At 30.7% G+C, this 26486-nt stretch overlaps 1 protein-coding gene across 2 annotated transcripts in view; it reads right to left on the minus strand.

The window, feature by feature from the left end:
• Window positions 1–26486, minus strand: part of LOC118191244 (serine/threonine/tyrosine-interacting protein A-like) — a 94718-nt gene that overhangs the window by 49927 nt on the left and 18305 nt on the right. For both annotated transcript variants that reach the window (XR_015039825.1, XM_035362045.2), the window contains exons 5-6: window positions 9840–9900; window positions 1036–1072 (exon numbers count right to left, since the gene is read on the minus strand). Coding sequence is in view for 1 of the 2 variants with exons in the window: in XM_035362045.2 (XP_035217936.1) it covers window positions 1036–1072; window positions 9840–9900 (98 nt within the window). In the remaining variant the exon portion in view is untranslated. The remainder of the gene's footprint in view (window positions 1–1035; window positions 1073–9839; window positions 9901–26486) is intronic.

A 26486-nucleotide genomic window follows, 5' to 3' on the forward strand; every position in this document is an offset into this window, starting at 1 on the left:
AATTAAAATAATAAAAACATAAAAAAAAAATCTAAAAGCTTTCAGATTTTATATTACGCCTAAAGGGACTGTTTTTAATGTTTTGCGTGTTACCTTTATTTATTAAATATAATTTTCTTCACACTTAAACCACATACAATACAACAGCAATATTACAAAATATTTAAAAACAGCATATCTTTAGAATTTCTAATACACAGTCTCGGTCAGGCGCTGAAGATAAAAATGTCCCTCCCATACACCGTTGCCACTGCTCGCTTTGAAATCGTTGAATTTCTGATTAAGCTTTACAAAATATGAAGTAGATAATAAAACAAATTCCAAATTTGGGCTTTCAGATGCCCATACTCGGGTGGAAATGTACGTTACTCAAAATTTGATGACTCTAGGTACCATTCTTTTATCAAAATGCATACATTTTAATAAAACAACAATAAACAGAAATATACAAACATTTATGCAGATTCTTCATTATTTAATTTCTTTAAATATAATACAGGGTGATAATATTTGGTGGCAGTAATTTGAAAAGTGATTCAGACTTATGAAGCTTTCAACGCAAAAATGAAATTAATAGCCCTTCTTGGTTAATGTCTTCTTCTTCTTCTTTTTTTTTTTTTTTTTTTTTTTTTTTTTTTTTTTTTTTTTAAGGGAAGAAGCTCTGAGTAAAATATATTGTGAAACAAATTAGGTGGGGAAAAAAGTAACAGCTACTAGCTTTAAATACTTTTTTCTCACTTACATTTTGATCTTTATTACAATTTGCCATCTTGGTTCTTTGCATTTTTAGTGCACTTTTTTTAACCTATCTAAAATCTAAATACTTTGAAATAAATTAGAAAACTATTTTTTTGAAGTGAATGAAAAAATTTCTAGTAATAAAAAATTTAACTTATTATGAAAATTAAATATTAATTTCAAATTCTATATTTTGACATGCAATTTATTAATGTTCTGTAGTATATAGTATATAGCAAACATTAGGCTAGTGGTAATGAAATACATATTTCAAATGCTTGAGGATAAATACATTACCTCCTTTTTTAAAACAACTATCTATAAACTGTTTCACCTGAAACACAGAATAAAAAAGCAATTACTTCGACAGATAAATTTCACATGCAATTAAATAATTATTCCACAGAATATATAAAAATTTAAAATTATTATTTTTTTTATATCTTAAAGCTTTAAAACACTAAATTTGAAAAAAGATGCATCTTTCTTGAGTTTACAATAATTAGATTACTGATGACTGATAGTACTGATGATTAGAGGTATATTGAAGCGCCTCTAACAATTTTTTGCCTACTTGCAAGAAATAAGATATTTCAAAATATCTGTTATGAAAAAAAAAAAAGTTTCCTTCCTTTAATTACAAAATCAAATATTTTTCTAAACACACTTTACGTAAATTCTTGGAGGTTTTACATCAAAACATTTTATAAGCAAATACATGGCTCTGTATAATATTTCTTAAAATAATTAAAAACCTTAATTTAGAAGTCAAAAACAAAAATCAGCATTATATTTGCAAATTTTCACAGGACTAGTTTCGATGTTTTTAACTTGAAACCTTGTTAAATTCAAAGAACAGTACTCTTTAAATTCGCAAGATAATCAGAAGCTTGACTGATAGACTGTAATGCTGAAAACTGAAAGATGCAACAATCTAATTTCAACCACAATGTTAAAAACATTCTATCTTAATGCCCATGACTTATAATCTATAAACATTCATCTCATTGCCATGAAAAATAATTTAAATTTTACAAATAAAAAAAGAAAAATAATTAAATAACAGTAGTCACAATATAATGAAAGTATGAATGCTATTTCCTTCCCTAATCTTGCTTTTGATGAAAACTAGAAGTACGATTTTCAATATTAAACCCTGTTGGAAAAGAAAAATGTTATATATCAAATGTTTATGTTCCCCATTATATCCTCTTCAGCAGAACTTCTGAGGTCTCAACATCATTATCTATAAATAAATTATCTTGTATTTGTTCATTATTCTTTAAATGTCCTTTAGTTTCTCATCTTGCCCATTGTTGTCAATCTTTGTGATGAAAGCAATCTTTCTTTAAGCAATTGCAAATAATTTTTTTAAGCAACATCATAACTTTTGCAAGTTCAAATATGCAGTCACGTAAATTTATTACACATAAAGGCTGATTACTTTCAATTCCCATTAGGACTTTCTTCAAAATTATTTTGGCATAAGGAACTTAATACTTTGCATCCCCAGGCTGCAGTTTTGAAGTAACATTTGCAGGATTTAAAAAAAAATTGAAAGGTTTCAGATTTTAAATTACGTCCAAAAGGGGCGTTTTTTTTAACATTTTGTGTGTTACCTTTATTTATTAAATATTATGTTCTTTATACTTAAACCATAAAATTCAGTTCAACAGCAATATCGCAAAATAATTTTAAAATTAGCATATTTTTAGAATTTCCGACACACAGTTCCGCATGCTGGAGATTAAGGTACACCCCATAGAGTGTTGCCATTGCTCGCTTTTAAATTGTTGAGTTTGTTAAACAAAAATTCGTTAAAGTTTTAGAAGACATGAAATCAATAATAAAACAAATTCCAGATTTCAAATTTGGGCTTTCAGATGCCCATATCCGCAGTAGGATTACGTCATTCAAAAATGGATGGCTCTAGGTACCGTTGTTTTATCACAATGCGAGAAACATGCATACATTTATGCAGATTCTTCATTATTTAATTTCTTTAAACATACTACAGGGTGATAATATTTGGTGAAATAGACATTCAGAGTGATTCTATGCAAAATCGCAAAACGAAAACAATAATTCTTCAGGGACAAAGCCCCTTTGGAATGTTTATACCTATCTTTGATAACCTGAGGTCACTGCAACTGTCTATGCTCAGGACAATTTTTCGTTTCTATATTTTCAGATACTTTTAAAAAATGTCTGAGCTCATCCATGACTTCTTATTGAAATCATAATCTACTTCCAGTGATTAAATACCTCTAAAACACCCTAGATTTTTATTCTTTCCTATACATAAAGGTTTCAATTTTTCATTTCCTTCCATATTTACATATAGCAGAACGGTAACTTTCAGGTGGTTGCCTCTAGGACATTCCTCTTTTTTTAAATGTTAATGTTCTCAGTGGTAAACATTAAAAAATAAGCCGGTTTTATTAATAAATAAGTTTGGCTAGTATATTTCTGTGATTTCTTTTAGTGTTTATATTTTTGTAAGATAGAGTCTTCTTAAAAAATATCCTTGCTTTTGTCATACATGATTTTTGCCACTACTCTACATCTTTTTTGAATTGCTTGTATGAAATTCACTTTGTAACTTGTAATTGATATTGGAACAAGCTACGGTAAATTCCGTTTCTTGTTCCAATATCAATGGCCCGAACAGAAGTACATTTTTTTCTCTCACTGTGCACAGCTATTTTAACATTGCTTCATAAATGTGCATGTCCTTATGTTTAGCACTTGAATCTGCAGCATCAAAGCTTGAGGAAATTTGCCTTGATTTTTCAAGATTTTCGATACACTATTTTGCAAAATACAGAATTTTATGACTATGTCTTTCTTCTTTTGCCTTCATCCATTTCATTACGAATCAGCATCTTTTCTTTAAATGTTAGACAATTTAAATTTGACACTTTTATCATTCAAAGTAAAATTACTTCAAAAAGGAATTTTAGTATAAAACCACAAAACACACGCAGCTGTTGTTTAAACTGGTTTGTGAAACAGCATTGGTTGGGGCATTGTTTATAATAGGATGGCTAAATGATTTCCCATCTGAGAATTCCCCTCATACACTTCATTCCTTAGAGTGGAATGTGACAACAGATAACAGATAACAAGTCACCTGCTTTTCTTTAGGACCACAGCTGTACACATGTATGTTCCACAGAAAATGAATAAACAATTTTTGAGTGGAAAGAAAAATCTTGTAAAATCATCCATTCAAAAGTTTTGTTAAATAGAAAGTGCACTTAACTATTTTTAAATTTTTATACAAGGAAATTCACATGAAAATCTTTGGTAGATAGAGAAATTTGTAAAACAGAGGTTTGAATGTATATATATAAAACAAATTTTGAATTGTTATTGCAATTAAAAAGGCTATTTGTAAAACAGAGGTTTGAATGTATATATAAAACAAATTTTGAATTGTTATTGTAATTAAAAAGGATATTATAGTATGTAAACATATAATATTTACATAACAGCATATTTTTTAATTTAAGTAAAATACTTTAAAAATTTAAAAAATTTAATGAACATTAATTGAAGAATTATATATATATGAAAAAATATTTTTGGATATATACATCATACAAATAGCAATCAATAAATAAATATTAACTGAATGCAATTTAAATTAATGTAATATGATGCGATAAAAGATGTTATGATCAGAAATGACAGAGATCTGCCAACTGAAAATTCTCAATTCATGACAAGGATATTTATCCAACAGAGTAAAGTTCAAATCTCATAACTTATCCTGTGACCAAAAAATGAGCGCAACTGATGTGTCCTTGAACAAACGAGGTATGCTATAAGTGATCACTTATGCTTAGGGTTAAACGAAATGCAAAAACAGTTTATTTATTTATTTTTTTTTTAAGGAAAACAAAACTTTAACAAACAATTATGTATAACTACATTTCATAAATAATTTTAAAAATAGGAAAATGGAAATGCATCATGACACATATATGCATCAGAAATTCTCAAATGTTTGATTAAAATGACTGAGTATGTTTAATGCTTGAGCACAAAAGATGTAAATATAAAATTTGAATTAATGCTTTTTAGTTTTTTAAATATCTATATAGGTTTAAAAAACTTACACAATTGCTTATCAAAGCTAATACAAATAACTGTTTCTTTAAAAATTAATTCCTAAAAGTACAACATTAATCACTTAAAGCTTACTGCAAACAACATGCTCATGCACTTTATCCTTCTTTCATAATATGCCCAAGGAAGTATTTATAACAAATTTGCCATCATTGTATTTTTTACTTTGCAGGGATTACAAAACTGATTCCAATGTATTGATTTTATACACATATAAATTCAAATCTCCCTGCAAATTTTTAAAAATGTTAATTGTAACATTTTATTTATGTAACTGTTTAAAAGTTATTAAAATTCCTGAGACCTTAGCATTAAAATTTGAATGTGATAAAAACTCGCAATACCTGCGTTCAAATTTTCTAGAATTTCAAATTTAATTTTTAATTACAGCAAATTCGATAACATGAATAAAATGAAACATTTTAAATTATTAAAGTTAGTAATCTTGAAGATAAATGAAACTTGAAAATTTAATAAATAATTATCTGAATCTGAGAATTATTCAATTATTTGATAATATATTTTTATTTTATGTAAAAATAAATTTTAAGAAATTAATTTAAAATTAGAATCTATATTAAATACAAAAGTAATATATAAATACAAATATATATAATATATAAATACAAAAGTAATTTAATCTATATTAAATACAATAGTACTTAAACCTTTTATTAAAAGGCTGAATAATTCACTACTATAAAAGCTTTTCATAAAATTTAATTTTACATTCTTTTGTTGTCAGATTTCTTCAAGCAGTACAACAATAAAGTTGTATCTTAATAATCAATAAAATAATTCTTATACATGGATGCTTTATTTTAATGCATGCTTAAATTTCACTACTTTCCTTTTAAGAGACAGCCTTGTTCTCTATGCATTTTATTTGAACCCCTTCCAAAAAATCCAAAAATCTTTCATTTGAATAATCTTGAAATACTGGCTAATTATTTTTCCAATCACTGACATTCATCATGCAGAATTAATTCACAATTAGAATTATTCATTAAATATGAAAATTGTGGTTTTATTTCCACATTAGTCATCATACAAAAACTTTGTAAAATGAAAAATTATTCAGTAAACAAAAACATTTTAAGAAATGCAAGACACATTACAGTACAAAGTCCAAAATCCGAATGTCCAATAACTGAACCGATCTATTACCCACATATCCTTTACTTTTATTTATTTATCTTATTCTTTTCTGATACAAGCAGGAACGGAAAATATGATATTTAACCCTCTGAGCGGCCCGGGTTTTTGGATCTATCATGAAGACCTGTATTTTAAGAGCCTTTATTAACTAAATATGTATAATTACCTATTTTAGTCTCTATTTTCATAAACTTACATTCATCAAGATGGCATTCATATTATTAATGAAAGTAAGAAAGCAAAACACTAATGCACATAACAAATGAAGAAAATCTTATGACCAGATAAAGCTGGTCATGGCACTCAGACGGTTAAGAAAAGTGAGTGTTGCATAGATTGATTTTTCTTAAGACTAGAAACATTATTCTACATAACCGTATTGAATCATCCCACATGTTGTTTCACCTTTAAATATTTGCTGACTAGCAAAGCACTTTTTCATTTTCAGCCTTCAAGTGAATGGGAAGGGGTAATCATTTTTGTGCACAGGAAGTCAAACTTCAAGATCAATTTTTGTTTGGAGTGGAATGTCGCACCACAAACTGGTTGTTTTTTTTTCCGCTAGTATAGCAGGGATGAAAGGGGGGAAAAAAGATTCCGATTAACATAAAATCAGCTATCATTAAGAAATGCAATCTTTCTTCACTTCCAGCTTAATTTTTTATTCAGTATAGTATTAACACTGTTATTTCCCCAAAATTAAAGTTTTAGTAAAATATTGTCTTTTTTTTTTTTTTTTTTTTTTTAACTCTTTTCTCGAAATTACACATTCATTAATCAGCCAATGGATATCAGATTTTTGCGTGCACTGAAAGCAGCTATAAAACTAACAAAAAATTCTTGAAATATTTTAATATAAAATCTGTACAGTAGGAGAAAATTTTAAAAATGCTTTGTATAATTTATATCCAGCATCATGATAAAGATAATAATATCCACAAATTCGAAAGATAGCATCTAAATGTGAAAAGCAAAATTTTCTAATTAATGGAATACGTGAAAAACTGTGAAGAAATTCTAAATGAAGACTAAATAAACAAAGTCTTCCATTGCAATAAAAATTCCTGTTTTATCAAAAAATTAATGGGCATCAAAATCTGCAGTAAGCAGAAACGACAAAAGACATGCCATTTTGACTTCAAGTCGCATTTTAATTTAATGAGGTGGTCATTAAATACATGAGATCCTTTGATGAGATACCTCTTTCTTAAAAAAAAGGGGGAAGGCACTTTTTCATTGCTTTGCAAATTCCAAATCATAAAAATCTGTTTCAAATTTCAGTTTAAAAAAAAATCATGGTTGCAACAGGAAAGAGTCTGAACCAAAATGGTGATGCTTGGCATTTCCAATGAAATACACTCTTCCCCATCAAATAAGAGGCACCAAGTGGCTTTGACAGAAAGGCAGCTAAGAAATTTTTTGTCAAATAGATATAAAGAAATGAAAAGAAATATTAACTGCAGAAATATTAAACAAATGTTCAATGTAATGGCACTGCTACTATCGTTAATTAACGGATGACGAAATTTACAGTATGGTTTTAAACCTATAAAATATCACCACCAATTGTGCTGAAAGTGATGAAGTGGTTGTTGAGCATTAAAAGATTTTATGAATGAAGAATAAAAGAGAAGAAGGCGAGCTTTCATAGACATAATGTAAACCAGCCTGACTTGCCTCAGGCGACTCTCAAATCGAAGCCAGTATGCGGTGAAACAAATGAACAGGGAGCTGGTGAAATTCCTTCTACTTGAAATGTTAGTGAAGTATGAAGCAACATAAAGCATAAATCTGCTAGAAATCAGATGCATAATTCTGCTGAATCAGAAGCATAAACTGCTATCTGAGAATTAGATTTTACTTATTTATACTTGAAATTTTTATTCTGGAGTGTGCTTTGCACATTTTTTTTTTTTTTCATTTTACACAAAAAGGAGTTCATTTTACAATTTTCCTTTTTGCACAATATTTAATTACTATTGTATTAATATTTTTAATGTAATACTACATTAAATTGTGCTTTTGTTTTAAAAATCTATAATACATTTCCATAAATAAATTCACAGATGTAAAATTTATTATTATTACAAAAATATTTAAAAAAGCAATGAGTAGCAAGAAGAAAAGTGCTTAAGTAACCCTCCCAAATAGTGACCACATCCTTGACAGCTTGATTTTAAGTGAAAGGCAAAGGAACAGAGTCTTATTTCTCCGGTGACAAAACATCTGAAATGCAAACAAACTAAGGCATAAGTAGAATTACAAGTTGTTATTAATAATATTAATAATAGCTTGTTGTAATTCTATTTATGCCTTAGTAATTGAATTAATAAGAAATGTTGATTAGAATAATTTAGTGCTTCTGAAGATGCTTTCGAGCTCCCTCATTGTGCAAAAGAATTCGATAAAATTTTTACTGGCGTTAGTGTTTTTAACTGTTTCATAGTAAGATTTAGGTTTTAAAATAACAGTAAATTTGGAATTGCTTCTGTTAGACGTTATTTTGTTTTTTTCAGAAAGAGGTTTTTAGGACTGTCCATTTTATGGATAGCAATATTATTATGTTAAAAATTGAGGGATTTTCATGAAATTTGGTTTTTAAAAATTTTGGCCAGCCATTGGTTCTTAAAAGCAAGGCAGATAATCTACACTAAGAAAACCTCATACCGAGATACTTTCAAGTGTTCCTGATTTCTTTAAAAGTCTAGGTTATAATTTTAAAATAAACTGCATCTTTCTATCAAATTAACCCTTTAATGTACCAGTAAAATTCAGAACGTGGTCTTTTCTCCGGTCAATTTTTTGTTTTTTTATTTTAACTCAAAACGCTAGTGGATATACTCTGTTCTGTATATTATATATCTGAAAAAAATCCTTAACTCATTTACTTAAGTGTACAGTAATAATTTAGTTTGGTACACCCGAGTTAACTCATTAAGTACATCAAAAGGTTAAACAGAAGGTGTTAAGATATAAAAGGAAACAAGTTATATTGAAAGAATCATTAAATAAAACAAAATAAATCTTAAAATTTTTGGGGGGGAAGAGGGAAGCACATATTCCTCAACACGTGCATGCCGGGGCAAATTTTTATGTTCTTCTCTGAGAAGCGGCGCTCGAATTTTTGCCGCGTTTCATCTGGCAGCGCGCGATTATTACTTATTTAGACCTGTATATGAGTTGTTCATCTGCTAATAGTATAGCGAGTACTTATTTTGCAAGTTGTGTAACTTGTGCGGTTTTTTTCATCTTAACCTCAGATTTCTGCCAATAAGTATAACTAGAAAGTAAGTTAGAATGTTTTTTAGATTTTCGCCCTTATAAATAATAGATAACAGGGATATGAAAATAAGTGATTCATCTGATGAATCTATCAACAGAAGAAGAAATACTATTAGAAGCAATCTAATAACACAATCGAATGTGTACCACTGATGGTATGCACCGCCTGATAAAACAGACTAGTGCGGGCCACCGGTGGTACGGGCTGCCCGATGAGCCATACTAGTGCGAGCCACTGGTGGTACGCGCTGACGTGAATATGTTAAGAAAATACTTCATTATTTCATTAACAACCATTTCACATTTTTATTTTTATAATAGGTAAATATCCTACGTAATTAAATTGACGATCTAAAATCCAGAAATTTCTGATATTCCAACCATTCAGGATTGCGGACTTTATACTTTAATAGATGGAAAAATTAACAATAATTCATAATTTATTATATGCTTATTAATACAAGCATTATTATTCACACACTTATTAGATTTATTATTATTTATGCATTGTGATTTACTTATCTCACCTGAGGAAAAAATGGAATAATGTTTGTCGTTGCAGCATCAGCAATATCTAAAACAGTATATCTAAAAAATAATTAGAAAAGTAACAAAATTAAATAATATAAAACAAAAGAAAAAATTTAACAGCAATTCAAAAACTAAAAAACCTTAAAATTAATAAAAAAAAATTTGTAATTAATGAATATTTAAACAGAAGAATTCATAATCCTGAAATCCTATTAAGCTTTCCTAAAATTAGTCTTTTAAATAAGAACATTGTATATAATCCATCATTCCTTTATTTCACTTTCCCCAACAAGAATACAATCTCGTTTCCCTTAAGTCCTCCAAGAAGGCATCCCTTCCTTTAGGCAGATAGCCTATGTCTGCTTCGCCACATTTGGATAATTCCTTAATAATTACATTCATTAATGTCAACTATGGGGCGGGGAAGTTCATGATTAAAAGAAAGTTGGGTAGCCTTAAGATAAAAACATTGTAATTATTATATGTATATTCTTTCTTATATGCCCCCTTTCTAGAACTTACCCTTGTAGCATAACAATTAGAACTAGAGCAAAATCATATTTAAAATTAAAATTTTCTGAAATAAATCATTATGAAACAATAGAATGCTCCAATCCTAATAACAAGCAAGCTGATAAATAAGCAATCTAAGAATTTAAAACAATTCTCCACTTCTCACCTCATACCCCAAAATAAAAAAAAAAAAAGATGTTTATTTTGTGGCTGCATTTAACTTAAATTCTCTACTAAAAACACTGTCTAATCATTTGCTTATTACATCGTACGGATAACAACACTGTTTAACCATATGAGCAGCATCTTATTCTGTATCTGCTTATAAAGAACCGAGTTTAAATTGCATTCACTTATTAAAAGTAGAATAATTATTTATTTCCTTCTTTGTTTTCATGACCTTTCATTCTTTAGTTAGATCTTTAAAGAAAGGCATTATTTTAAATAACCTGATAATATATACCAAGTGACAAAATTTCATAACAAGGTAAAGTTATGCTGCTCAGAAGACTAAAGTATTCCGTATAAATTAGGAATGCACAAACTGTGGCCCGCTGACACCTTTTCAAACTTTTGTTGCAATTTGACATATTGGTTGTCTCTAGAAGGAGTTGCGAGCAAAAAACATTTCACCACTCTCCCCTCATTACTCATTTTACTCTGTCCCCTCGAAGTGAGATTTGGCACTGAGCCAAGTTCCCAGCATCAACCAAAGCACATATCCGCTGCCTGAATGCACAAATTGCTCCTAGCCTGTAGGACCAACACCTGTAGAAGATTGAGAAAGAGCCTGTGGTATGATGTAGCACGAGTGTGTTTGCAACCACGAGCTAATTAATAAAGTGGAGGAGAAAAATATCTGCTCGGATCCAGAGCGGTGCATTCATTTGCTTGGCATCATTGCTCTTTTGGCTTCGTGACTATGCGTTATTTTATCACATGTGTGTTTATTTTTCTTTTCAAGATCATTAAGAAGTTTCATGTTTTGAATATTTCACTTTTTTATTTAAATATTATTTTGAAAGTGGAACCAACGTACAATTTTTGCAATTTTTTTCCCATGTGGTTTTGATAGTTGCCATGATGAATGGATGCAAAGCGAAAAGAAAGTCAGCGGATGATAACGGGAAATTTTCAGAGGCCTCGACTTCAAAATACTTTTTTATGGAGCAAAGTAACAGAATTACATGCTTGATATGTAATTTGGCGGTTAGTGTTTCCAAGGTGTATAACATTAAGCGACACTATGACACAAAGCACTCAACATTTTCAAAGCTTGAGGGAGAGGATCAAAATCGTAAAATCGAATCTCTTCGCTGTTCTTCCGTTGCTAAAAGAAATGTATTACAAAGGCATATTCACAGTTAGATAATTATGTTCAAGCTAGTTTGGGAATTGCATCCATAATTGCAAAAAGTGGCTGCCCATTTACTGATGGTGATTTTGCAGAAGATTGTCTATTGTTGGCTTCCGAAAAAGTATGCCCTGAAGCTACACAGAAATTTAAAAATGTTCCGAGTCTCAGCAGAATGAAAATTCACAGAAGAATTGAAAATTTATCCCATGATGTTATTGAACAATTACAGAATGCTGCCGCCAAATTTAAGTACTTTTCTCTAACAGCTGATTAGTCAACAGATATTACTTCAACATCTCAGCTTCTTTTGTTTATCAGAGGAATTTCTGAAAATTTTGAAGTAACTGAAGAACTTGTTGGAATGAGTTCAATGAAGGGGCGAACAACTGGAACTGATATTTTATTCTGTTTAAATTTGTATTCTGAACATAATTTTGATATTAATTAATTTGATATATATACTTGTTAGTATCACTACTGATGGAGCTCCAGCCATGGTTGAAATTCAGAATGGCATGGTGAGTTTACTGAGAAACCATTTATATGATAGAGGAAAAGATTTTCTTGGGTATCATTGTATCCCAAGAACAGCTATGTGCGAAAGAACTAGGATTTGACCGCCTAATGAAAGTAGTGAGCGATGCAATCAATTTTTTTCGCTCACATGGTTTAAACCACAGACACAGATGCACCACATAGTGATCTCATATATTACTCTGAAGTACGATGGTTGAGCCGCGGAGAGGCTTTGAAAAGGTTTGCTGATTTGGTTGATGAAATAATACCATTCCTTGAAGAAAATGGCAAGCAAACTAGGATGTTAAAGGAACCATCCTTCAAGTGTGACTTCGCATTTTTTGTTGATGTGACAGCCCATCTGATTGGCCTAAACAAAAAAAAAAAAAAAAAAAAAAAAAAAAACGAGAGGAAAAAAACCAATTCATTAATCCTCCGGGCCAATGCAGTATCTGCTTTCAAACTAAAACTCCAGTTATCAAAATGGCTTAGCTGTCAAAATTTTGTTAATTTTCCTTATCTGAAGAAATTCGAAGAAAATTTTCCTGATAAACAACTGAGTTACTAAGATCAAATAAAGTGGCAGCTTATTTCTTTTGAAAAGGGATTTTCATACTTTGAGTTGCATAGGGTTAAAATTAAATTGTCCGAGGATCCATTTTCTGTTGTAGTCGAAGAAGCTCCAGAAGATGTTCAAATAAAACTTATCGATTTACAAACTTCTGACTTATGCAAATGCAGATTCCGTGGCTTAGATATTCTAGACTTTTATAGAACTCTACCAGCCAAATTTTTCCACTTAAAAAATAATGCAAGCAGATGTGCTATCATGTTTGGTAGTAATTATATATATACGTGGACAAACATGTTCTCTTATGAATCTAAATAGGTCAAAATTAAGAAATAAACTGACAGATCAACACTTGCAATCTGTCTTAAGAATATCAACAACTGACTTATCTCTTTCTCAGGAGCAGACATATGAGAATCCAATATAGGTGAATGAGACCTCACATGTGGCAGACTGCCCATTTTTAGGCTCCAAGCAGCAGCTTTGTCTTTTGGAGCGAGTTCTAATATTATTGACTGCATATGGAATGATTACAGATATATAGCATCATTGTGAATAGTGGTGAAATTATTGAAAGTATAAGTGTAGCTAATGCTTGTTTGGGTTATTCGTAAAATATTTCACCCCCAAAATGGCTACTAAAAAACATAAAATTGATTCAGACTACAGTGCTTTTAATGATGAATGGACTTGAAAAATTTTTTTTTACCGTTGTAAAATATAAACCAGTGCATCTCATCTGCAATGAAGCTGTAGCAGACTTCAAAGCATATAATATTTTTCGTCATTTCACATCTAAGCATAAGAATTCTAATTACAAAGCAATGTCCGAATGTGAAAGAAAACAAAATGCAGAAAGTCTTTGTAAAACATTATCAGGCTGACAAATTTTTTCAAGGAGGTAAACAGTATCCAAGAAGCAGCTGTGCATGCAAGTTACATTGCAGCATACAATATTATTAAAAATAATACACACGAACAACATCACTGTGAACATAAGTTTGTGATGTTTTATGTCCACACAAGGGAAAAAAAAAAAAAAAAAAAAAAAAAAATTGAGACTGTAAACAACTTATCTTGAAAAACTGTGACTTCTAGAATTGAAGGCATTGATAAAAATTTGACATCCCAATTAGAGTCAAGGATTGGCCAGTTTAAATTTTGCTCCATATCTATGGATGAAAGCAGCAATATAAATGATACTGCTCAATTAGTATTATTTATAAGAGATGTTGATGAGAACTCTGAAATTACCGAGGAACCAGCGTGCATGCATTCTTTAAAAGGAACTACAGCGCATCCCGCATACACAGCACATATTTTTCGTGAATTTCAGGAACAGCTTTTAACTTTGAAAGTGTCTATAACAAATATATGTAATATTACGACTGATGGAGCATCAAATGTGACAGTTAAAAAATTTGGATTTTTTTTAACTTTTTAATCAAAACTATCCTGGGAACATTGTTTTTTTTTTTTTCTACATTGTGTTATACATCAAGATGCTGTGTAAATTTGCATTGAATATGAAAGCCATGCTTGATGCAGTCATGAAGCTTTTACATATTATTCAATCTCGTGGGTTTATTCATAGGCAATTTTGAGATATTCTTCAGTCCGTGCAATATGAACGCTCTGATGTACTGTACTACACAAAAGTAAGGTGGCTTAGCGCAGGATGTGTTTTCAAGCGAGTTTGGCAGCTGAAAGACGATATTGTGTCATTCTTCCATGAGAAACAGTGTTCTGCGGAGTACAAAACGTTAGAAGCTACAGAATGGTTTTCGAACTTTGCATTTTTCACAAATCTTGTTTGACATATACGCAACTTGAATGCCAAGATGCAAGGAAAAAATCAATTTATCAATGATATCTGGGCCCATCTCAAAGCTTTTAAACTAAAACTTAATCTCTTTGCTGGGCAGCTAGCTAAGAACGACTTGTTTCATTTCCCAAGGTTAAATTCAACACTCTCAGTAAATGAAGAGACACTTAAGAATTCTGAAGATGGTTTGAAAAAACTGCATTTTGAGTTCGAACACAGATTTCAAGTGCCATTCAAACAGAATTGGATAATTTTACCATGCATTTCAACGTAACCTGTGAAGCAGTGAGGCCAGATTTTGAACTTGAATTAATTGATTTGCAACCTGACAATCATCTTAAGTGGCTGTTTCTAAATATGCCAAATTTAGAGTTTTACAAATCATTATCGAGAGTAAGTTTACCAAATTTAATATCCCATGCCCAGAAAATCAGTGCTATTTTTGTTTTATCAATCACATGAACAAGTGTTTTCAACTATGAACCTTAGAAAGAATTATTCCAGAAGTAGACTGATAGATGAGCATTTAGCCTTGTTTCTTAGAATCAGTACATCTCACTTCAAACCTCAATATAAGGAATTTTTTTTAATGAAATCGTTATTTCATTCAGCTCATCAACATATTTAAATTGTAATACTTGTATACTGTTTTTAAAATTTTGGAAAAATTTATCTTGACCTGCCAAACTTTTGTTTTTTTATTTTTGGTCCACAACAGAAAAAGTTTGCCCATCCCTGGTTTATTCTAAGACAGTTGATTGTATGGAGGCTATTAAGACAGTCATAACCATGGTTGGCAAGTTTCTTCCACAGCAAAACCATGGGAAAAAAGGTTTCTTCCAGTATAAAGAGAAAGAAATTCAGGTACTTTCTGATTATCAACACCACCTTCCAAAAATCACCAACTGTTTCAACTATTCTTTCAGCAAGTTAAGACACAAAAGGCAACAGTCATTTTCAAAAATGGTGCAGCACTAACTACATGAAATAGTAATAGAAAAATAAAAACGGCATAAATATCCACAATAAAACACTTTCACGGGGTTTGTACACATTTCTGCACGAGAAAATTAAGAATTTTTAAGGCCCATATAAGAAAACAATTAAGGAAATATATGCAAATAGGAACTGATTAAACTAAAGCAGCTATCTATAAATGAACTTCTGTTTTGCAATTTGTAAAAATAAAATAAATCTGCATGTAGGATGCATTATTATTAAACATAATCTAATATTTAACTTAAAACAAATTCAACAATAAAATCAATTTTATTATTTTTTAAGTAATTAGCATTAAATTGTAACGATTTCTCAGAATAATTATATTTTGCACTTATAACACTCCCATGTATTTTAAAGATTAGTGACTTAGATTCTTCTTAAGCTCCACAGCCTGTTACAGGCCAAGGCTGTCTCTCTAATTTTTCTCCACCTGACCCCATTCAGCGCAACATCTTCCCATCGGTTAGCTCCACTTGACCTTAAATCTTGCTCATTATCTTATCCATCTAGTGGGCAGTCTTCCTTTTCATCTTACTCCCTCAATTCTCAAAAAAGTTATCTTTTTGGCTGGAAATGCATCATCATATCTAAACACATAGCCCATGTGACTTAGGTTAGTTTGTCACAATGTGGACACTTTTTAGTCATTCAACACTGCTTTCATTTCTCAAAGAAGGTTGCTTATCAGACTTGGTACTGGTCTTGAGGCAAGCATCCCGAGGGAGTAGCACAATATTATTACATTACAAATGCATGTTTGCTGCATACATTTAATTTATGATCGGTCATCAATGTTATTGTATAAAAATATGAAGATATTTTATTTTATTGTGATAAAGCTGAGGACATTTAGTTTTTACAATGGGTAGTTACAAAAAAAGTAATGCAATAAGAAAAAACATTTAAATGGAAACTAAAATACAAGTGCTCAGATGATGCAAATGGCAATTTGATATCAGTACTGCATTATATTCATCTACTTCAAAAATATACACAATTCTAAAAAATAAAGAAAAAATCATATCATCAGCAACTGCAATCACAATGACTTCTGCAACAAAAATTAACAGTTCTAGAAGTGATGTGATTGAAGAAATTGGAAAACATTCGGATTCTATCTAGATTGATGATGAAGTTAAATGCAATATGCCTTTAAGTCAAGCAATTATAATGGAAAAAGTGAAAACAATTTTTAATCATATTCAGGATGAAAAAGGGACATGACTGAAAATTTCTCTAGTAGAGGATGGTTCCATCAATTTAAAAACAGAAACAATTTTCTAAAACATATTTAGAAACAAACTGAAAAAGTTTCTTATTCTCTGTTCTGTTTCCCTTATCATTTACATATTAACCCATCAACGAGCCCGCCTCTCGGAACGAAATGCTTTGAAAACGGTCGCGTTGTCAGACAACAAACCCCTCAAAAAAAAAAATCGCTTTCGTTTTTTGAAATCTCTCTAAGATGGCCCAGCATAAGGCAGTATGTTTGCTTCCCCTTAGTGTTATGGATAAGCCATAAAATTGCCTCCCCGCTATTGAATGGCAAGAAGTACGAGTAGTTGTTGTCTCCCTCCTCTTTCTTTGTACTAGTAGCCTGTAGACTTGTTTCTTTTAACATGTGACGGCCAAATTTTCCGAAATCTTTTTAGAATTTTAGCTTCCAAGCTTGTAAACTTTCAATTATTCGACATGTTTTATTGGGCAGTATTTTAAGAAAGATCATTATTTATTTTGTTACACAATTTTTTTTACTATTTACTTATCTATTTTATTTACTTTTAGTAGGCCAATTTATTTTGGGAAATTAAATTTTAATCCATTCTTTTACCGACTCAGTTTTCATCACATTATAAGTCCATATATATTTACGATGAGAGTACAATATTTATCAGAAATTTTTGGAAAATTTGGCATATGCATTTATATTTTAGCGTTGAATTTTTTCCACAAGTTGTTCGTTAACAGTCGAGCTCATCTTCGTCTTTTCAGCGTGGAATTGGCAAGCAATAATCTTCCTAATATTTTTCGGGATTTTATAGCAATTTCTAGAATTTTGGCGGTTTTCTACAAATATTTTGGTAAGTTTAGCTATTATACAGTTGCTACTAATGTGGAATTTAAAGCCAAAAATGTATTCCTTCGTTGATTTGAGAGATCGCATTTCGAATTTAAACGGAAGTTTAAAGGAATTTGATACAATCTTACCACAGACTAGAAAGAATCATTTCTCTGTGTTGGATGGATTTTTCTCACTTTTCTGCATTTGATACATTAAATGCATAAAGCAGACACTCCCAAATAGAATTTAAATAAATTTCTATTTTCATTTAAAATTTGTCATTATTAGCACCTCCCGCAGTTTTATGCAATCATAGGATTTTCCGAATTCTATTAGGTCGTTAACATAATTTCAAGGCCTAATAGAAAAGTGATAATATGGAAAGACTATGTCTTGAGTACCAATAGCCAAGTATTTGTAATTAAATAAAAATAAATATTGAATACCAGCCGCTTTTTTATTTATTTTTAGTCATATAACAAAAGATAAACAAGAATACTATTACATCTAAGAATTATTTAGTAAATTATTTTGCTAATGTTTTATGAATGAGGAAACACGGTAAAAATGTTTTAATGATTGAATTCACCGTTAAAAATCAAACAAACCCCAAAATTCCTTTTTCCCACAACTTCGAAAAATGTTTTGATTAAATATGATACGAATGAGTTTTCCAATTCTGTTTTGAGTGATATAAATTAGGATATAAATTATTATTAGTAATAATTTTTGTATTATAACTTAGCAGAATATCGTTTACCGCTAAAAATTATATCTAACAGAATTAAATTTTGAAAAAGAATAAAAAATATAATTAACTGTTCCATTTTGTCCTCTATGCATCTATTTATATAAAAAAGGAATCTGGCTAGGGAATTTACGACTTGTACATGAACTAAAAATTGGTGTCTTGACAAAACTTGTCAGAGCATAAAAAGCTTATATTCTGTGATATTAGTGTATTAATCATACTTCTATTTCCGTAAATGCAGTTTATAATTACCAGCATAAGTATCAGAATGGATTTTATTAAAACGACGAAAACTGAATGCATGATCCTAGCATTATCAAAATACGGCTCTTTATCCGTATTGCTTGGGTCGTAACCAACACGAGTTTTATTTTTGAAATATTATTCCAAATAAAACAGGAAACGTTAAACTATATGCATTTTAAACAGTTTTACTTTTTTATATGCATAAAAATGTTAAGTAGCTTTAAATTGTACTTCACTTCTGAAACTTCTGCGGTATTATTTTTAGAACAGATCAAGGACTTTAAAGAACAAGTACATTTTAGTAACATGCAACGTTAATGATATAGTTCAAATGTTATTGAACAACTGTACGATTTGTAACTGGCACTGGAGGAAGCAAAATTTATCTACAACTTTCCCTTTCTTCTCAAATTCGTCTGATTAGCAAGGATTGAATAGATAATTGTAAACGTCTTTGCTAAAAGTAATAATAATCGGGAAGAATCCTTTCTACCCCTGCCTCCTGGGAAAAGAAAACGACTTGGAAGGGAACCTGACCTCCGCAGGCTAACTGACACTAAGGTCTCCAAAGACTATTTCTAGTCAATTGAGTTTTTTCATTGTAGAAATACTCATTATCTAGAGCTATCTTTTTTTCTAGCCGTTGTAAGCTACAGATATAGTGGGAAAAAATTCTCATTTTACATAATTTTCGGATAATTACATTTTACGTTAAATAATTTTAGATTTTGATTAACGCAATCGATGAATATGGCAGAATAATAGTTTGTTGTAAACATTGTAAATTTCAACGTTTTTTAAGTAAAGTTTTCAAGTAAACCAAACCAAAGATTATTAAATTAGTCTTATAATGTTTACTGTTTGGTTTTCAGTGTTCTGAATTTGCATTTTAAAAATATAATTTAAATAATCTTTCTTTACGCTAGTCGCTTTTAAAATGTTTACCTATGTAAACACTTACTAATGTTTAATGTAGCAACTTTGTATGTACTTAGCGAAAGACTTAGAGGAATTTATAAAGAAAACTAGTTCACATGAAAAAAATCACGAAATCTTGCCTACAGCCAACGCATTGACCAGAAACCAAAACCAGGTCAAAATACTTATGATCATCTCTTTTATCCACATAGCCATTGGTAAGCTTTTCAAACTTATACTTGTTCTTATTGCAGTTACAAACAGAAATGTGAACACTCAGATACTGCGCTTGTTAAAGTTAGTACAGTCTGCGGCTGATTCTATATCTGCCGAGGTGTTTTCGGAAAAAACTTGAAAGATAATAAATTATGTTACCTGCTGAGTCATCGAAATATTATATATTTGTTTATTGAAACTGAAAATTTTATAATTTTCTATAAAACTGCAATGGAATTATTGCATTCAGTAATCTTCAGTGTGATGTATTTAGTGTCCTAAATATACAAGTATGTAAAAATCAAATTGGAAATTACAGCAAATCAGTCCCTAGAAATATGCTATACCTGTATTAATCAATTATTCATGAACATTATAGTATGTATGCCATATAACAATTTGTCAGCAGTACAGGAAACAATTTCGATATGCGTGCCTTTTCTTTTAACATAGTTTTTCTCTCGTTACTTTTAAGATAAACATATAATTTGAAATAGTTTTTCTTCCTCCAGCTTTCACTTATTTACTTCTTAAAATATCTCCACTAAAATCAGAGTGATATTATCAACAATTTTTCTTTATTATATAAATATAAAATTTATCCTTTATTATATAAATAATTGAAATGCTTAAATTTGACATTCTAATAAATATTTTATAGTAACTCTCTGAAAAATTTAACTTCTTTTAAAATGTATGAAAATGAATTAAATCGTGTATTTTTTACAGTCTTAATGATAATAAAATTTTAGAATCATCAGTTATATATCCGTATTGATTATGAGAAATTATCTCATTCTTCTTTGAGCTGGAAATTGCTCAATGGAGCTTCTTCCAACTAGAATTTGAACTCAGGATGTAAGTGACAGTAGATCGGACTATCAGTCGGAATGACTATGGTTCGTATTCCGCTGATAGGATAACGGATTTTTCGTGTTTTTTTTTTTTTTTTTTTCTCGTAAAAATGCTGTCTCTTCAATGGCACCCCAACGAAAACATGCCAGACGATAATTCGTTAACACATGAATTATTCCGACAGTGCCTCGTGCTTCTTCTCTCTCGCCCTTCAAATGAAAACAAATAATAAGGAATTATGCCATTCTCACTATCTTGTTATAAATGGAAGTCCTTCCAGCTAGAATTTGGAAGACCTCCTTATTAGAAGCACAATGAGGGCACTGCTGAATTTTCGCATTTCTTGCTTCGAAAAAAATCCAATGTCTCTGCACGGTATCTTTCTGTTTGTGTAGCATTCGAAATTATTCCGCTTTCGCAAATTTTTCAAATTTACTTTTTCTTGTATCGTTTTTCCATTTGTCGTATATTGATGGGTGAAACAATGCAGATTTCTGTCTATTTTTAAGTTTTCGCATCGGCAGAAAAATATACTGTCGCATTTAAAATTGGTTTTAATGCTGAAAATGATTTGATTGTTTGGTTCTATTTTTCCTTTTTCTTCCTTTAAAGACTTATTTTTCTTCCATATACTTATTTATTTATTACATTTTAATCTAATAGTCTCCCAAAAACTAAAGCGATAAAAAAGTTCTTTGATTCCAAGATAAAAGAAACTTTCATTATGCTTTGAATTTCTTCAGCAATCTTTCACCAGTAGGATTTATTTTCTTCTTTCACCTACTGATACTATGTGATTCTATATCTGAAATATATCTGATTATGTATGTGTGTGAGTGTGTCTAATGGTTTAATTGATATATATATGTCATCAATGATATATATATATAATCAATGATATATATATGCATTCATATTTTAGCATATGTATATATTAGAATGCATATATATATATATATATATATTGCATTTTATAATTTCATTACACAAAAATTTTATACCTTAGGGAGTATATCTTTTATAGAAGATTTTGGGAATGCTTGATTTTTGAGTGAAAAGGAAAGTCAAGATTTCTACTACTTTACTCCGTTCAGTGCTTTCTCTTTTACTAAGGAATTAACATCATAGGAGGGAGGTTCGGCCTTTGTGGGAACGGTTAGGGAAACCGGAAAAGCAAGAAATAATTTTTCATTCATGAATTGACGTCTTCAAGAAGCATTGAGTCTCAGTGAGAAAAAGACAAACATCTGGAAAGATGTATTTAAGCATAAAATGGTTTTCGAATCCAAATAACATTAATTTAGAGAAATTTTTGTGGATGCAATATATAATATTGAGGTAAAAGTAAGTAAAAGAGGGTGATGTAGGGTGATTTCACTGTTCGACTATTCATACACTATTCGACTAAGTTAGAGAAAGGCCTCAAACATGGTACCGTCGGCTCTGTGTTTAAATTTGCTAAATTTACTAAAGCACATGATATCTATCTACCAAGATAGAGATATTCTACTTCTGACGAGCTTTCTAAGAAACTCTTACACGCATTTAGTTTACATGTTGAGAAAAATCATAAAAATTCCATGCAGTTGATCTATTTCGTCACTGAAAATAGGAGCCAAGAAGAATCGATAGTGTTCTCTGGCTTCAGGCACCTAGATTTTTCACTTTGAATTTGGAACTAGAAATATAATTACAAATGTCTCTACTAGGGGAGATCAAAATTCATTATTTTTTCACACATGTAAAATCTGGTTAAATACGTTTTCTCGTTTATAAATTACAGAAGATTTTTCAATAATTCCTGATATTTTAAAGGAAACTTTTGATGTATTTGTTTCCTGTAACAGGTGTAAATAATCATTCATTACAGCCACACTAATTTTAACGATCTGAAAATTAACAAATGAGTTGAACTCTTTCATAATTATAATAAAAAACTTAATTTGGGTTTAAGATTACCTCAGAAGTGATTTTTTTTAATTTCTTAATTTAGATGCCTTACAATCCAACAGTTATTTCCCCTATTAAAATACGGCCATATTAGTGGCCGGTAAATACTGGTAGTTCGACTTAGATTTACACCCTGACGAACGAATACGATGGCTGAATGGTATTTTCCCATGTTTTTCCTATGTATAACATGAATATGAGACTTTTCTCGTTAAAAAGTCCTCTACGAAGGCATCTCTTTCCTTAAAAGCAGATAGTCCTCGTGTGTTTTGCTGTATTCAAGTAATCCTAACCTTCAAACTACGGCACCTGTCACACTAAATCAAGATAAAAGGTTTCTAAACAAGATTTTTAATCGGTCTGCGGGCCCCAGTGGCCAAGCACTAAAACCGCTGAGTACTGGTAATCATACATAAGTTCAAATTCTGGTGAACACGCTTGTTCGGTGAAGGTTTTCTACGTTCAATGTGAAGGAAATCTAGTTTTCCTTAGAAAGTCCTCCCTGATAGTTTCCGTCCTCTTGCGCAGATGCCGATTCCATTAAATTTTCTGCATTAAACACAATTGCAATTCTTTCTTTTTAAAGAAATCTCAGGGGAAATAATTGTAAACATCAGATTCAGTGCGATTATGAATTATTATTTTAAAGTAGTTAACATTTTGAGTGGGAAAAGCATTATTAATACGCCCATAAACAATCCCTCCTCTAAATTGGCATCAAACTGTGTCGATTTCTACAACAATCTATATAAATACGTTTCCGAAAAATTCTGCTAAAATATTAAAAGTTGTATTTGTAGAGCATTTATTAGTTAGATTTGTGACTACCTACTCAACTTTTGGTTTTCATAACCTATAAGGTATTTTCTCCCGCCTTCTTAGCATACCTTCGTGGTGTAATGGTCAGCACGCACGGCATGTATTCGAAAGGTTGCTGGTTCGAGTCCCGGCGAAGGCATTGCTCCTATTTCACATGTCCTGCTTCGAAATAACCTAATGTTTCTATAGTGGCACACAAAACAAAAAAGGTGATGGATGATGATTCTCCGCCGCAAGGATTTGGCGATTCGGTCCCCTAATCCCCAGTCGCCCTTTAAAAGGGGAAGTATATACGGTACTTTCTCCCGCCCTTTTAGCATGCCTTCGTGGTCTCAGTACGCTCCGCGCGCATTTGAGAAGTCCGTGGTTCGTGTCCCGTGTAAGGCATTGCTCATTTTTCCTGTGTCTTACTGTTAAAAAAAAAATGTAATGTCTCTACAAACCTTCCATTCATCTGAATAGTAATAAAGTCATGAAGCATAGGGGGCAGGGGGGAAAGGGAATTTTAATGAAAAGATTATTTTTACAAAATGACTCAAAATTTCTTGAGACAGTATAAGTAGTTATATAACTCAAATACTAGTAATTAAATATTTAAACTCTTAATTTTACCAGTATTTCTTTATAGAAATAAAACATAATTAAATATCATTAATGAGTATCATAGATAGTGGAGCACGTCGAGTGAGCTTCACAATATTTTCGAAAGCAGCCACTTTGACAAATGAACAGAACTGTCGGGAATCGCTTATGAATGTCACTTACACGTTTCATAATGCCAAGAATGTTATAAGAATAACGGTTATGCTATATCAACAACTTACCGATCTTTCCAAAGTGCTTAAAAAAAGAGCTGTTCCAAAAATTGTATTCAGTTCATTCACGGTGTTTAATCAAAAGCTCGTCGTCGATTTTTGAACTACTTATCGATAAGCTATTGAATTCAAATTTTGTACACACACACCGTTTACGAATGATAATAATTCGATTTAGAGTTTTTAAAATTTAATGTCGAAGAAATTTTTTGCGCATATTTCCATTTAAGAATAAACTAAAAATCTCAAAATTTTTAAGTTTGCATCATTTTACAGAGCATAAAATAGCTTTTGAAATAAAATTTGCATGAAATTCGTAACCTAATTTCTGATTTTGGGGCGAATTTGTTTTAAATTTATATATCTTTTCGATTATTTGAGGTAAAAGGATACTTGGAAGTAAAAGACTGAACCAATAGTAATAATAATAATAATAATTTATCGCATAGATTAATGGTAATAAGAGATTACTTAATAGCTTCTTTGCTAAATTCCTGTACAGGTTTATAAGAAGAATCATAGGTTCTTAAATTACGAAATCAAATAATTGAATCGCATTGTCAGATGCATAATATTTATAAATTTATCAAGACAGCCTCACGTTTTTGTTATTCATGATATAAATTTGTAGATAAATTTCTTAAAGAGAATTATTTAATCTCGTATTCCCATTAAATTACACGATACATTATTTTTAAAACAAAGGGCGTTAGCTGAGAAGGTCTATTAACTTCATTTTTTCATTTTCCGTTGAAAACTATGTCAGTTCACTTTTCAAACTGTTGCTACCACATATTACAGCCCTGTATTATATTTAAAGAAATTAAATAATGGTTTTGGTTTATTAGATTACGGCAAAGCACTCGAGGCTATCTGCCTTGAAATTAAATAATGAATAATCTGCATAAATATATGTATGTTTCTCGCATTGTGATAAAACAACGGTACCTAGACCCATCCAATTTTGAATAACGTACATTTCCACCCGAATATGGGCATCTCGAAGCCGAGATTTGGAATTTGTTTTATTATATGTTTCATATTTCGTAAAACTTCAATGAATTTTTAGTTAAGAAACTTAACGATTTTAAAACGAGCAAAGGCAACACTGTATGAAAATAATAATATAAAAAATTATCTTCAACGGGCAAGACCGTGTATCGGAAATTCTAAAGATATGCTCATTTAAAATTTATTTTGCGGTATTGCTGTTTAACTGAAGTTTTATGGTTTAAATGCGAAGAACATGATATTTAAAAATAAAGGTAACCCACAAACCATTAAAAAAACGCCCTTTGGGCCTAATGTAAAATCTGAAAGATTTGCATTTTCAGATTTTTATGTTTGCATTTATTACTTTTATTTTTCTCGTTTTAATTCATTAATGCTCTTATAGGTAAACGTTCATTTTGTAAAAAATTCTATTTTTTATTCAATAACTGCTCTAAAACGCAAATTCTTAAATCCCTTTATATATGCATCGACTTTGTAACTGGTAATAAATTTGTTTCTTTAGAGTCAGTGTAAGGCCTTTATCCCAAAACATCAAGAAGATTTCTCCCCACGCTAATGACAGACATTACCCATTCTCGTCAGAATTGCATGGACCCTTGTCCCCTTAGGCATTGGGGGTTGGAAGACATACAAAAATACGGGCTAGTCCTTTTTAGCGTGTTTTTTCGATAATACAAAAACACGGGACTGTCCGTTTTCGAGGGTACATTTAAACTAACAATAATCCGTAACGAACCGTTAAGAGACCTGCATAAAAGAACGAGAAAATCCGGGCCAAACCGTTAATGGGTTAAGATGACTTTATTTAATGCTGTTTTGTTTAGAGTTGGAACTTATTGAAGCATACTCTCCACATGTCTTACTACATTTTTAATAGTTATTTTTTTATGAAATCTCTTCAAGAATTATATTAAAAAAATTTTTACTAGGATGGGGTGAATATAATTATTAACTCGTAACAGGGGACGTGCGGTCTGACGGACCGCGCCACATGTTCCTCCCATCATCCCTATTGCATGCTTTGTCCAAGTGAATGGATTCTTCCCCTAGCTTCATGTTTCTTGACCTTCTTTCTGACCCCTTCTTATCGGAATGCTTTGGCAAGTGTATCTGTTGAAATTCTTCTAGAGCGGTCTGTGAGACCTCACCTCCCTCTCAGTGTTGCAATTTTCGGCAGTAGTGAACAGATGGCTCTGAAGTTAGGTCCGCGGAG

The sequence above is a fragment of the Stegodyphus dumicola genome, chromosome 2 (assembly GCF_044657685.1).
Source record: "Stegodyphus dumicola isolate Sdum_Otavi_A_Nest chromosome 2, ASM4465768v1".
NCBI lineage: Eukaryota > Metazoa > Arthropoda > Arachnida > Araneae > Eresidae > Stegodyphus > Stegodyphus dumicola.